At 47.8% G+C, this 15,180-nt stretch overlaps 1 protein-coding gene across 1 annotated transcript in view; it reads right to left on the bottom strand.

Annotated features, from left to right (window-relative positions):
- Positions 1–15,180, bottom strand: part of SCAF8 (SR-related CTD associated factor 8) — a 216,184-nt gene that overhangs the window by 123,949 nt on the left and 77,055 nt on the right. Inside the window, exons 13-18 of the mRNA XM_055135075.1 lie at positions 14,581–14,774; positions 11,121–11,221; positions 7,258–7,371; positions 6,362–6,518; positions 3,550–3,683; positions 1,334–1,478 (exon numbers count right to left, since the gene is read on the bottom strand). Coding sequence (XP_054991050.1) covers positions 1,334–1,478; positions 3,550–3,683; positions 6,362–6,518; positions 7,258–7,371; positions 11,121–11,221; positions 14,581–14,774 — 845 coding nt within the window. The remainder of the gene's footprint in view (positions 1–1,333; positions 1,479–3,549; positions 3,684–6,361; positions 6,519–7,257; positions 7,372–11,120; positions 11,222–14,580; positions 14,775–15,180) is intronic.

The raw sequence follows: 15,180 nt of genomic DNA, 5'->3' as shown, positions 1-15,180 counted from the left end.
ACAGCTCCCAGGAGGGCTCGCAGGCTGCAAACTCTCCAGCACCCCGCCCCACCCCAGAAGCTACCGAGAGCATCCCGCCCGCATGGCAGAGCCTGGCAAGCTACCCATGACATCTTGGAGATGCCAAAAACAGTAACAAGTCTCACAATGGAGACGTTACTGGTGCCCGCTCGAGCAAACTGATGTACAATGGGACGACTGCTATTATTTATAAGATAATATAAAATAGTATTTTATATAATTTTTAAAAATAAAATATTCTTAAAATTTTGTATTTTAAGAATATAAAATTCTTTTAAAAATCTGCATAAATTTCAAATTAGGTCTTATTTTTAAATTTTATGCCACATGGCAAATGTCCATCTTCAGACAATGAATTCACTTTTTAATATTGTAACAGGTTTTAGGAAATCTAGGTATGTAATGTTCAGTGCTTTTTCCCTAAAAATAAGCAAACAGTTCAGAAAGTTCAAAGAAAATTTTAATATCTAAAAAATTATCACTGATTCTCTGTATACCTCCTAAACTAATCATTAAAGCCATATAGTAACTATATATATTGTTAAGTTATCAGGGTTTTAGGAGGTTGCTTTGTTTGGCAACCAACTGGCAGTGCTCAAGGGCTGCTCCTGGCTCAGTTCTCAGGGACCACTCCTGTGTGGGTCGTATGAGATGCTCAAGGGCTGCTCCTGGCTCAGTTCTCAGGGACCACTCCTGTGTGGGTCGTATGAGATGCTCAAGGGCTGCTCCTGGCTCAGTTCTCAGGGATCACTCCCAGTGGATCAGATGAGGTATCAGAGATGGAAACTGGGTTGGGTCTGTTGTGTGCAAGGCAAGTGCCCTACATGCTATACTCTCTGGCCCCCAACTGAAACATTTAATTTAAAATTACTGAAGCAACTTTTATTTATCAACATCGTGTAAAAATGAAAATTTTTAGGAAAAACAGCCCATGTAAGTTACACATATTTTCTGATCAATGCATGATAACTATAGAGAATTTTGATAATAGGACGAATTTTGCACCATCGTAAGAGTACAATAGGGAATCACACCCTTCCTTTCTGTCGGTGTAGTCCTTGATAACCTGCATCCCCTGGGGACTGGTTACAACTCTAATCTCCTGGCCCTGTTCAGGGCCATCAGAGCAAGAGAGTGACCGGCCTGCAATCTGCACTTTAATGAAGCCGCCCGCCAGGAGATTCTAACACAAACTATAGTATGAGAATTGCCACTCAAGAACATCAAAACTGGTTAAAACAAAACAAAAACCACAATTTCATTAATATGCTCAAGTTTAAACAACCGAGTGGGTAAGAGGAAACTTCCTTACCAGGAGGTGGCTGTGAAGGGTTGAAACCTGCTCGCAGGAAAGGAGGCGGAGGAATCGGGCTGAAGCCAGGAGGAGGAACGGGCATCGACACAGGAAATGCTGGCGGCACTAGACTGACAGCAGGCACAGCTGGTGCTACTGGAATCTTTGCAGACAGAAAAGTAAGTTTTATACATTTTATACATTTGCAATGATAGGAACTTGGGAGAAGTCCAAGTACGTACGTTATTCCTATTTTTAAGGCAGGAAAACATCAACATACTAAGAAATATTCGGGCTTTGGGGCCAAAGTGATGGCATGTGCCTTGCACACAGCCAACCCAGGTTTATTCCCTGCAATCCCTTATGATCCCCTGAGCACCGCCAGGAGTAATTCCTGAGCCATTCAGCCATGAGCATCACCAGGTAAGGCCCCTAAACCAAAGATAAATAAATAAATCTTAGAAAGTGATAGTGAGAGAAGAAAAGTGCCTGTCACAGAGGCAGGCTGGGCCGGGGAAGGTGATGGGAGGGAAACTGGGGACCCTGGTGCTGGGAAATGTACACCGGTGGAGGGATGGGTGTTGGAACGCTATGACTGAAACCAAATTATGAACAGCTTTGTAAGGGTCTGCCTCACTATGATTCAATAATAAGATTTTTTAAAAAGAACAATTCCTGCGAGTAGCATTGACATCACTGACTGAGTAATGGGGAGGAGATTGCCTTGTCCTGCGCCTGAATGCAGAGCGACTATGACAGCACATGCGGGCTTGTCATCTCTGGCCTTTTCTCCAGCTACCTATCTCCCCATTTCAGTGAGAGTTTTTATAATAAACTAGTGTTGAATCTTAAAATAAATAAGACATGGGCTTTTAACCTCATTTATGAAACGAGGAATGAACCTACCAGGGCTCTGCAAAGAGGCGATATGTTCAACAGATAATGTACGTGGGGACTGTGAACAAAGCACCGCCTATCAATCTGAACACGGGGTCTCAGACTCCATCCTAAACTGCCCCCACACACCAAGTCTCTGGAATCAGGCTGCACCTCCTCCCCCTCCCACCTGGAAGCTCTTCCACTCATCTAGGCATGACCGCCTCCAAGTATCCGTGCCACGGCTGTGCTCTCTCCCACGGCCCACAGCCCCCCAACAGTCTCGTCACCATCTCAACTTTGTGGTCTGGAAGATGCGTCAAACTCAACTGCCGTTCCCAAAACAACTCTTCCCACGCCGAACCCATTCTTAGATCATGGTGACTCCTTCCCAATTAATTCCTCAGAACACAAGCCCTGCCCCGTGTGCAAAGCTAATAACCATGTCCCAACAGTCGTGACAATAAAGGCACACTGAGGGGCCTGAGAGACAGCTTAGTGGTCCGAGCACCTGCTCCCCCAAGTGCAAGGCCACACACTCAAAGGCACTTCTGTGCGCTGGGCCATCAGGAGCCCTGGGCAGTGAAAGGTCGTGGGCCCAATCCCTGGCGATGCGCATGTGCTGAGACCGCCCTGGGGGTCTGTCCTGAGGGGAGAATTGAAAAGGAGAGGAAAGATCTCGTGTCTGACTTCTCTCGCCCGCCACTGCCATCAGCTTCGTCTGAGTCACCACCATCTCTCACGTAGGGGGCTTTGTCTCTGAATCGCTCCCCCTGCCTTAACCAACACCCACTAGTCTATGCTCAAAATAGCAGCCACTGTGCTCCCGTAACACTGCTCCATCAATTCACTCCGCAGAGAAAAATGCTCCGGTGGCTCCACCCCTTGGAGGGAAACACCACCACCTGGAAGGCTTCAGTCTCCCCTGGGCAGCGCAGGAGCCTTTATCTGGACTGGGCCCTCCCGTCCCGAAGCCCCTCCTGGAAAGCACGTGGCTGACGCCCACAGCAACTTGAACTCATCCCTCAGGTGGCACAATGCCAGCAGGTCTTCCCTTCAGCTGAAACGTCCCACAGCCCAGGCCCTCCCTGCACAGACCTCACTCTGTCTCCCTCTGGGCAGGGGCTGCTGGCCTCACTCAGTCGGGCCCCCCTGCCTCGGGTGCAGTGACCGTCACCAGCAAAGCAGGCAGTATCTGTTCAACAGACACTGAATATAAGTCACCCCATTCCTCTACAATTTATTTTTCAAAAACTGGTTAAATTTCCAACTACCCTAATCTGGACACACTGCTCCAAGCTTTCTGTTACGCGAGTGGAAACCCCGCACTGGCCACCCCCGCCACGCCCAGCACTCACCTGCAACACGGCCACAGGTGGTGGGTACACGTCCGCCTGGCTGGTGACCACCGGCTCCTTCTCGGCGGGAGGTGGGCTCTGAGCTGCGGGCACCGGCTCCTTCACGGGCTCCGCAGGTTTGACAGTTTCCCATTCTAGACGAAACACCTGGTGTGAATTCCCTCTGGCGAGGCACAACTTTGCATTCTAGTGCAGATACACTCATTTTGTCTAAACCCTCTAGCAGCATGTGCAACTGCTGCCTTAGCTTTGATGCAGGTAACTCTGATTAGGATTCTAAGGAGTCCAAAGGGGCAGGACAAGAGGCACGAAGGAAACGGCACTCTATCGTTTCACCTAGAGGAAACACAGGCGCGCAAACACACTCCCCTCAGAGGCTAACAGAAGCAGCTTACTCTAGTCTGTACAAGACACGGGGGAAGCCAATACAAAAGCACAGTCCAATTAAAAAATAAAATAAAAAAAAAACCCAACTTTTCTGAAAATAGCCATGAAAAATGAGGACTCAAGGTCCAGAGGTCCTCTTGGAGGTTCTCAATCTTCTTGAGGGGCTGCTAGTCACAATCTTGGCTCATGCAGGACTGGGATACTCCTGGCTCAGCGCTCGGGGGACAGGGCAGGGCTGGGCACTGACTGAAAGGAGGCTCCTGCACGCAGAACATGTGTCTGCCAGGCTGTGTGCGTGGCTCTGGCTCAGGGTCGGGGTGGACGCTGCAGAGCTGTCCGTCTGGGAGCTGTCCCCCAGAGCCTGTCCGCTGCCCCCGGGCCCGCAGCTCGCCCCCACGTGCCTGTGTGCGGCTGCAGCTGAGCAGCGGGGCTGTCCGCTGTGCTGGGGGCGAGGGCCTGGCTGCTCTTCTGGCAAAGCGAGACAGCCCGAGCAGCCCTAGGCAACTACTGATTCAACGCTTTCATTCTTCCTTGCCATCCGAGCACTGAGGAGCGGCTCCCCCGGCATCGCACCCTTCAGAGACGGCCACAGCCACTTCCCTCCCGGAGACTGCGCGGTGGGCGGAGAGTGAGCAGGGCCCTGCGCCCGTGCCGTGCCCACCGCAGCTCCGGACTCGGCCTCCCACAAAACAGGGCGGAAAGCGCTCACCGCAGGAGTCACTGTCCTGGAAAAGTATTAAAGAATGAAAGAGACGCTGGCAAGAAACAACAGCTTGCAAATGTGTGAAATAGACTAAGAAAAAACTTCCAGAAATCACCCGAGTTTGTGAAGTGATAGGTATATGTTCCCGTTCTTTTGCCTGTAGCAATATCATGATGTCTAACTGGGTTAGTGCTGATTAATTTGTGAATTCATAACAAATTTTTTCTATTGTCCACGAGTTATTCTTCATATTCAGAATTACTGAAGGCTGGGAACTCTACTTCAGGAGACCCCTCCCGGAACCCGGAGCTTCCCTGCCTGCCTTCTTTCCTTTCGATTCCCAGCATTCCATGTGGGCTCCTAAGCACCACCAGGGGTAATTCCTCAGTGCAGAGCCAGGAGTAACCCCTGTGCATCGCCAGGTGTGACCCAAAAAGCAGAAAACAAAAAAACGCCAAAAAACCACACAACAAAAAACCAGTAGAGTCTTATCTGAACTTGGGAGAACGAGGGAGGTAGGGAGAGAATCAGTTTCATATGTGAACACTTTTTATTTTATTGACCTAAAGGTTCAAAACAACTCGTTTTGTTTGAAAAAACAAACAAACAAAAGCCAGGCTAAGCATGGGGCCAGAGCAATAGTACAGCAGGTAAGGTACTCGCCTTGCACGAGGCCACCCCAGGTTCCGTAGATAGCCGGCATCCCATAGAGGGGTATCTCTGCCAGGAGTTCATTCCTGAGTGCAGAGCCTGTAATAACCCTGAGCATCAACTGGGTGGGGCTTCTTACGCTTCCAACATTGACGGTAGCATGGCCATTGCTATCCCAGCCCACCCTGATATACCCAAGGGCCCTTCCCTATGCCCCAGCTCCCCAAAACTGAAAAAACCTAAAGAAGTTATTTTGAGAAGCCAACCTCATCAACAATGGCCATCTGTCACTGTCATCCCGCTGCTCATCAATTTGCTTGAGCAGGCACCAGTAATGTCTCCAAGTGAGATTTCTTGTTACTGTTTTTGGCATATTGAATACTCCACGGGTAGCTTGCCAGGCTCTGCCATGCGTGCAGGATACACTCAGTAACTTGTCCAGCTCTCCAAGAGGGGGCGGAGCAATTGAACCCGGATCAGCCGAGTGTAAGGCAAACGCCCTACCCACTGTGCTATCACTCCAGCCCCAACATCGGTCATAAGCATTAGAATTCATAAATCTGCACTTCGGGTCTCTAAATTACAATTCTATTCCTGCTTTCCTCAATAAATTACTAATAATTGGAAAATATTAAAACAAAACAAAAAGCCCACCTAAGTCCCATTTCCCATTTCAACTCAGAGAGGGAAACTTAGTTTTTGTTGAAAGAAGCGTACTGGACCAATATGGAAGAAGAGGAGCGAGAGGCAGGTTCCGGAGAGGACACGGGCCTCTCCAGAGTGGAGAAAGGCTCCCTGAGCTTTAGAACGTCTCCACACACAACTCTGTGGAGGAGCAAAGTTCTTCAGAAACTTACGTGACAACCTCAGCACTACGGACTCATGTGCAGGGGCCTGCTAGGCATTTACGACATGAGAGCTTCCTGTCTCCCTGGGGGGGACGGGCCAGGACATCGATATGGAACAAACCCAACTTGCCCTTCCATGCGGACACTCAGCTCACTCAGAACCTTTACAGGACTCATTCGAAGTGGCGAAACGCTGGTGCTCAGGGCTGCTCTGGGCGCTTACCGGTATTGACAGTTTCCTGATCGATCATGCCTCCTTCTGCAAAACCTTCCAAGTCATCCACTTTCACTTTTTCCCATGGTATATAAGTTACTCCAAGATCCACGTCCCAGAACTGTTTGTATTCTGTTTTGACACCTTTGTTTAAAGCCCACGCAATCTATCAGAAACAAAGAGAGCAATATTTATATGTAAGGTAAAATATTTAAAATATGTAAATAAAAACAAAATTTAGTTTAAAAAAAAAATCAGCTGGACTGACAAATTACCATTGCTGAAAAATAACACCACCGAAAGAAAACAAGTCAGGTATTGTTACTAAAACTTGTAACAGGAATGCTGTTTATAATAATATAAAAACAGGTAGAAATCCCCTTCTACCTGTTTTTCAGCCTATAGGCTGGAGAGCGATTAACACAGCGACCCAGGTTTGATTCCTCTGCCCCTCTCAGAGAGCCCGGCAAGCTACCGGCGTATTTGAAATGCCAAAACCAGTAACAAGTCTTATAATGGAGACATTACTGGTGCTCCCTAGAGCAAATGAAACATCAGGAAGACAGTGCTACAGTGTTACAGTGCTAGGCTGGAGAATACAGAGGTCAGGTGCTTCCCTCGCATGAGGTCAGTTACCGTTCAATCCCTGATCCCATAGAAGGGCCCATGAGCATAGAGCCAGGAGCAGGCCCTGGGTCCCACCAGGTATGGTCCAGCCCTGTGCCCAACACACCTGGCATCCTAAGAGAACAGGGCACGGGATCTGTGGCTAAATTTGGGGTTCCTGGACTTAAATTTGCTTTTTCTTATTCTCTAACTCAAGAATATGGAATTAGTCATTTTTCCCTAGTAACACGACAGAGAACAGTGCTTCTTTCCCCTCACCTAATCCCCAGGAATCTCACCTTAATAACCTTCGATCCGATTTTATATGATCCAGAACTAAGTTTCTGAAGAGCCCGAAATGCATCTTGTCGATGAACCATACAGACATAAGCACAGCCCCTGGGAGGAATCATCTATTAAAAAAAAGTTTTTTTTTTAGAAAAGGTATAAGGAGACCAATAATTTCTGGCATTTTATAGTTTCAATTTAAAAAAAACACTGACTACTGTATAGTAATAATTTCTTTCCACATTCTTCCCCCAGGTATGTTTATTGGTAAACTCATATAGATTTACCTTTAAAAGCTCCTACATTCACAATCTAGCTAGACCCGAATTAATTTAGTGACTCTGACCTATCTCAACTACCGCTCACTTTTCAAGGAACGCCAGCAGCCCTCTGGAAATCTGCATGTGGACGGCAAGCGCTTCTCTCTCAGGCCGCCCGCACACAGCTGGGCCTTGCAGCAACCCCCAAGAGGCGCTGCCCCACGCTGGGAGTCAGGGTCCGAGTCATCATACACAAATCTTGAAAATCAGGCCACCGAGTTTTCAGAGTTTATAAGAACTGTTTATAAGAACTGTTAAAAACCTTTAGGCTTCAAACAGAAAGGAAAACAGTTTCTATGGCCAACATATTTGAAGTCAGGTAAATAATTTCACAACAGTACTTCAATTGCTCAATTTTAGACTAATGCAAGGAAGATTTTTCTTATCCTTCCTCGGGGTGCCCCAGAGGAGGGCGGGGGAGAGCCCTCCCCACCCCTGGCAGCCGACCTCCACTATCCAACAGCTGCCACGCTCCAGGCTGCTTCCCACATGCTTGGGCCGAGCCTCACGCAAGAGTGAACATATTTCTGGAGAGGTGGCCGCGTGACACATCATCATAAAAGGAAATATATAACTATCTCTCTCAGAGAGTCAGGCAAGCTACCGAGAGTATCCTGCCCACACGGCAGAGCCTGGCAAGCTCCCCATGGCGTATTCAATATGCCAAATACAGTAACAATAACAGGTCTCATTCCCCTGACCCTGAAAGAGCCTCCAATTATTAGGAAAGACGAGTAAGGAGAGGCTGCTAAAATCTTAGGGCTGGGACGAATGGAGATATTCCTGGCGCCCGCTCAAGTAAACCGATGAACAACGGGATGACAGTGATACAATGATACATGTAAAAATCATAAACTACAACCAAAAAACCCCATAATCTTCTCATTTTCTAAAGCAAGGTTTTCTCCAACTGTTTCTGGGCAAAGGTTTAAATATCAGGAGAACAGCTGAGGTGCAGGGTCCCCAGTGCTGGCCAGCAACCCCTCCAGTCTGAGGCCTGCCAAGTAGAAGGTGTGTACCTAGAGAAGGAGAAGGAGGGGAGGGGGACGGAGGGGGAGGATGATGAACAGCCTTGGAGAACGATCTCTAAGAGTTTCAGGTACCAAGCATTTAACTACTGTAACACTAAATCATAATCAGTTACTCAGGAAAACTACAAAGCCTTTGGTTTGGTTTTGAAAATCTCGAAAGGGATTCTAAACTACAGTATTGCACTGTATTACAGTATTGCACTGTATTACAATACTGTACAGTATTGTACAGTATTGCCAATGAGCTCCACTTGTCAAAATAAAATAAGACATTTCCCTCGATCATGTTAAGACTGCAAAGATCACCTTATGCCAAATGTGTCAAAAGGGAAGTCGCTCTCCTCTTACACACATCTGCATCTTGCCCGGCAGAGACTTGCCAATGTGCCAACAGTCTCTCTGAGCCCGCAGTGCACTACTGTTTAATCTACAGGGTTGTTTCGACTCCTTAAAGTGCCCCTACACTATGTTTATACACCTTCCATCAATTTTTCAAGTTTTGGATTTTTATCACTAGTCAATTGGTTCACAAAATCGTTTGTGCCTGTATGCTAAGTTCTGTGTGTTTAGGAAGTTGCTCTGAAGACGAGGGAGAAAGGCAACGTGACGCTGGCATGACAAGTCTGAGACTACAAATGCTAAAAGCAACTCAAAAATCTGAAATGAAATGGAGTTTGCATCAGGTCTATCCCAGGCAGGGAGTCCCAGCTTTCCATCAGGACTATCCACACTGATCCAGAATTGACTGACAATCTAAAGACACTGGTGTTGAGCAAAACTACTTTTCTGACGGTTAACACATTCCTCACTGGTGACCACAGTTGAAAATCATTAGCTGAAAGGCAGGAGAAAATAAACTGTCAGAGTGGAACTACACAAAGACAAAAGATCGGAGGCTGGAGTAATAACACAGCAGGAAGGGCATTTGCCTTGCACACGGCTGACCCGGGTTCGATTCCCAGCATCCCATATGGTCCCCTGAGCACCGCCAGGGGTAATTCCTGAGTGCAGAGCCAGGAGTAACCCCTTTGCATTGCTGGGTGTGACCCAAAAAAGCAAAAACCAAAAACCAAAGATTACAGTAGATCAACAAGAAACCTACGGTCACTATCTCTTGTGTTATAAAGGAATTTCAAGTTAACTAAGTTGAAACACTCAACCATCAATGTAGTAGATACACATGATATCAGTGTATTTTCAGTGTCTGTGCTGCAAACCATAGTGCCCAAAAGATATGGGGGGAGGGAGGAGAGAGGGGGATGAAGAAATGGGTGGGGAGAGAGATCCCCTGTTGTAGAGGCAGACTTAGGGCTGGGGTGCAAGGAGAGAAACTGGGCACAACTCTGTATCTCCCAGTCATTTTAAGTTTTAAAAATATCAATAGAGTAACCAATCTCCTTTAATTATCCAGATAAATGACTAAGTTTCCCCAATTGGTAATATGATACAGTTTAACTACTCAACCAGCTTTATGTTGAGGATCTAATGAGATCAATCATAGTTAAAGGCAAAGTATAAAGTGGTGACACCAATCAAATGGGCTCTTGCCGTAGGAGAATGCCGTGATCTGAACCAGAAAACCAGCCCAAGTCCTGATAAACAGGAAGAGGCCCAAAGACTATCAGAATTGGTAAATAAAACTTAAGTTTCTGACATGCAATCTTTTAATGGAAAACCAATTATCAAATGTTTCCTTAGTAGGGCTGTCTTTCTTTGGGGGAGACTCCAACAACAATAGTGAGTTTTGTGTTGCAATATGGAACGTAATCAAGGTAAAGAGAAAATGAAGTGAAATTCTTCAGTTATACAGTTTGGGGTGGGGGGGGCGGGGGTGGTGGGTATACTGGGGATTTTGGTGGTGGAATATGGGCAACTGGTGAAGGGATGGTGTTTGAATATTGTATAACTGAGACATAAATCTGAAAACTTTGTAACTTTCCACATGGTGATTAAATAAAAATTAAAAAAAAAACAACAAAACTTAAGTTTCTGGAAACAGATCAGTACACTAGGAAAAACGTAATAACTTAGTTTTAGGTTTAGGAAAACTAACAAAAATTCAGGAAAAAGAAAATACTCAAAGAATCACCGAATCAAGAGAGTTCTGGCTCGTCACTGGGGGTGCCCCCAGCCACCGCACAGGTCTTTGAACCAAGACCATTTGTCCTTTGAAAGACCGAGCAGTGGACGGGGCTGGCAAAAGACACCGCATCAAGGTTGGCAATGTCTCCACTGTCACTCTGGGGTGTGAGTACAATTCTGTGTTGACTCAGTTCATTCACTTGCGGATTTTAAACTCAATTATTGGATGTTTTTAGGAATCACTGCTACAATAGAGATTATGTCAAAATCTCATTAAGAATGAAATATTAAGAAGACAAACAGCAGGAGAATAAACACAGATGTGATTAAAGTCAAACATTTTTGTAAAGATATGAACGACTAAAGACAGATTCTATGCAGCTAATCAGGAGCTAAAACGTTTGTGAAGGGAAAAGAAACTCCCATTTTTTTTCTACTTACATTAATGGACTCGATCTGTCCAAACTCTTCGAACAGGTTGGTTAAGTCTTGCTGCGTGGCCTTCTTGTCCACCTGGCCAACCCAGAGAGTCGTGCTACAGACTGCGAGACACGAGAGAGAAGGAGCACCGTCAGTGACTTCTCCACGCAGCGAGCCAACAGCACTAACAAGTGACTTGTCAGTCCATACTGTCACGTTTAAAAATCAACGGAACCCCAAGGTATCCCGTTCCATCTCTGTCAAGTCAATCTCTTGCTCGAACCTACTTATAAACTTGACTGTACATTTTATTTTTTATTTTGGCTTTTAATCACACTTGGCGATGCTCAGGGGTTACGCCTATCTCCGTACTCAGGAATCACTCCTGGCGGTACTAGGAGGACCACATGGGATGCTGGGGATCGAACCTGGGTCGGCAGTGTGTAAGCAAGCATCCTACTAGGATTCTTGGTCCGGGCCCATGACAGCACATTTTAAGACGACAAATGCTGTGAGGTGTGACAGACTGGAAACTGAGAATTTTTAAATTCCCTACATTCTGATAGGTAACAGAGCTGAAAAACCACTTCTTGGTACACTTCTCACTAGACAATTTTTTAAGGCCCTTCTGTGCAAAAACAACTAATCAAAAGTCATCCTTAAGGAAAAAACATGTAACACAGAGCAGAAAAAGCTACTTTCACTTAAAAAAACAAACGCTAATAAACATGAGACTCGTCACTTTGAGCTCTACTTCCTATGCCTAAAATAAACATCTTTTTCTGGGGCCCTAGTGATAGTACAGCAGGCAGAGTGCTTGCCTTGCATGCAGCCAATCCATGCTGAACCCCTAGCACTTCATACAGTCCCCCAAGCCCGCCAGGAATGATACCCAAGTGCAGAGCCAGGGGGAATTCTTGAGAACCACGAACCAAAACAAACAAACAAACAATAAAAACACCACCTTTTACTGAAGAGTTTACTCGTAAACACCGACAGATCTGCAGTCTGATGCTATTTGGAACTGATGTTCATGCTTGTAAATATACGTTTTCCTGCTTTTCTCTGAGGCAGGCAGGCCCAGCGCTGGCTCCCCCTGCGCATGCTCGGCCTCACAGAGACCAGAGCCAGCACCCTGCTGAACACGCCTCTTCGGGCATGCCGCCCTCCCACCCCCGGCAGGCCAGAGCTGAACTTTACAGGGCTGATGCAAACTTTAGGGACTGTCTGATCAACAGCGGAGCAGAGTCGTGGGTGAAGAACATGGAACATGGAGCAATGCCAGCTCTCGGCTGCTCTGGGAACAAATCCCCAGGACTGAACCGAGTGTCAGAAGACACACCAATGCACTCTTAAGGTTCTCGAGGTCCAGCTGGGCCCGGGCAGCTACTGTCTCTCTGGAGGCTCTCAGGGAGAAGGGTCGCCTGTGCTCTTGTTGGCGGACAGCTGTGCACCCCCATCTCGCCTGGAGCCCAGTGAAGCTCTGTCCATCTCTTCCCTCTCCTAAGCACTCCTGGGATGACACAGAGAACCCAGGGACACTGGCCCATCTCAGCACCCTCTCCAGTTCTCACCACAAAGTGCCGTTCCCGCCTAAGGCAGGACACGGGCCTGGGGTGTGGCCACACAGTGGTGCAAGACCACGTTCAACCCTGCACAAATTTGGAGCCTTTCAAAAAGTTTCCCAAAGTCTCTTCAATGCTTTGCCTACTCTTTCGAAACCATCTCTCTGCAGAAATGATTCACTTCCCATGAATAATCCGTTTCTGTTCACCAAAAAGCAGAAACTGAGTGGTCTCCCTCACCCAGCAGGAGGGCACCGCCACCCGCTAAAGCCTCAGGACGCGTTACTATCCCATCGACCCGAGACCAGTGTTTCCCAGGGGCGCGAGGTCCATCCCCCAGGGTGGCTGGGAAGAGCCAGACGGGCGGCAGGGAAACACTCGCAGTCTGCACAAGGAAGACTTCCAAGGGCAGCGGGGCTCTCTTGCTTTTTTCTCAGAAGGGAGCAGTTCTGTTTGGGGACCTCTGGCCTGCACGAGGCAGACTCCGGTTGGAAGGCCCAACACGAGGAGACTGGCAGTGCTGGGAGCACAGGAGGCCCAGTGAAGCCGATACTGCTAGGTCGGAGGGCTGAGGTTAAAAAACAAACATGTTCACCTTATTTGCTCAAGTCCCGAGTACTTTTCATTTGGTATTTTGCCAAGGAAAATAAAGAGCCCCGGAGGGGCCAGGGAGCCCCAAGTTCCAGACCCCGAAGCACTTTCTGGCCTGAGGCAGCTCCGAAGGAGCGGAAATGGACAATCTAAACACCAAGGCAGAGTATGTCAACTATAGGGGCCAAAAGGTCACAAAGACACCAGGAACCGAGCAATGTCACTTTATAAAAAAGCCCTATCTGAAAACTGGAGGTTCTAAACATTTGTTTTCTAAGGGGGGGGGGGGGTGGTCAAAGGCAAAGGCCTTCCCTGCTGGACTAGCACTCGGGATTCTAATGGGACTTGGGGAAGGAGGCCGAGAGAAACTTTAGGGTAAGACCCTGGACATCTGTGGGCTTAGCCAGAGTTCCACAGTGCCCGAGCTTTTCCCTCACCCCGTGGGTAACCGACATTTCTGAGACTCAAAGCCAGGAAAGTCTCCCAAGGAGCTAGGGCCGGGACAGCCTCGTCGCTCAGGCTGCCAGCACGGAGTAAGGAAGGGGTCACCAGCTGGGTGTCAGACCCACCAACCACCTCTGGCGCTGTGCAGAACAGCTAGCCTGGTCAGCGTGCCCGTCTCAGCAAACCGGTCTATACTTTAGGGGTGTTTGCCCCCTGCCACATACCACTTCACGTCAGAAGTCAAATCCCACGAAAAACTCCCTCGGGCAGCAAGAGGCGCGACTCCTCCCCCTTCACTTCCCACTCGGACCTGGCGTCTCTCCGGAGCCCTCCCCAGACCTGCCCCGCTGCAAAGCCGACACGAGGCACAGACGAGAAGGGCTGGCCCACAGAAGCCTCCTTCTGCAGTGATCTGGCCCATTTCTCAGTGGCTTTGAGATCCCCACCCTTCGTGAAACCTGATGGTCACACGGGTTCGGACACCAGAGAGAAAAGAGCACGCCCACGTAACAGATGCCAGGAGACGCCACCGGACCTTTAGTCTAGTCACCCACCACTTGTATTAAAAAAAAAAAACAAACTCGTAACCGGAACAGCCGTACAGTAGGGAGAGCGCTCGCCTCGCATGTGGCTGACATGCGCCATACCCGACAGCCCTTAGGGTCCCCTGAGCGAGCCCTGAGCACTGCGGGCTGTGGCCTAAACCCACCCACCCACCCAGCAAAAAATATAAATAATAATAATAAAAATTCTCTCCGAAACTAGGTATCCTAGTAAAACATGCTCTTTTCTCCTTCCTCTAACAGTAAGGAAAGCTCCTTCTGCCAAGCGGGTTTCAAGGCTTCAGCCTGCACAGCTGGGAGAGGCCGGCGAGACCGTACCGCTGAGCGTCTTGGAGCGGATGGGCGGCAAGCCCTTCTTCTGCCGCTCCTTCTCGCGCTCCCGAGCCCTCCTCTCGCTGGAGTAGGAGCGCGACGTCTTCCTCTTTCTCTCTCGGGAGCGCGACCGTGAGCGCTTTCTGTGTTTGCGCTTGCGAGAGCCAGAGCGAGACCGGGACCTTCGTTTTCTTGGTGACCTTAAAAAAATAAAATAAAATTAATTATTATCTATAAATTTCAATTTCTGAAAACAGTCCTGACCCATCAAATTTCTCAATTAATACATGAAAAAAATTACTCAAAAATTATCTTGCAGGTAGCAGCTTCTTAAAGATTTTAAGAACATGCACAAGCCCAAAGACCCAATTTTTCTCAAATACATCTACTTCCAACAGACCAATGCTGATTTGCAAAGGTTCTGTGTAGGTGACAGAGGAAGGAGAGGTAAGACTCTAGAAAACACCTCACTTTCCTTAGGAGTTTTTCAATCCATTTTCCAAACAGGCGTCAAGAACAGCAAAGATTCCCCCCGCCCCCACAAAAAAAATATATCAAAAATCTAAGAAGCCTACAGAGCAATGTGGGGGACACATTTCTTCTGTC

The sequence above is a fragment of the Sorex araneus genome, chromosome 4 (assembly GCF_027595985.1).
Source record: "Sorex araneus isolate mSorAra2 chromosome 4, mSorAra2.pri, whole genome shotgun sequence".
Classification (NCBI taxonomy): domain Eukaryota; kingdom Metazoa; phylum Chordata; class Mammalia; order Eulipotyphla; family Soricidae; genus Sorex; species Sorex araneus.
This window is presented reverse-complemented; position numbering and strand designations above follow the sequence as displayed.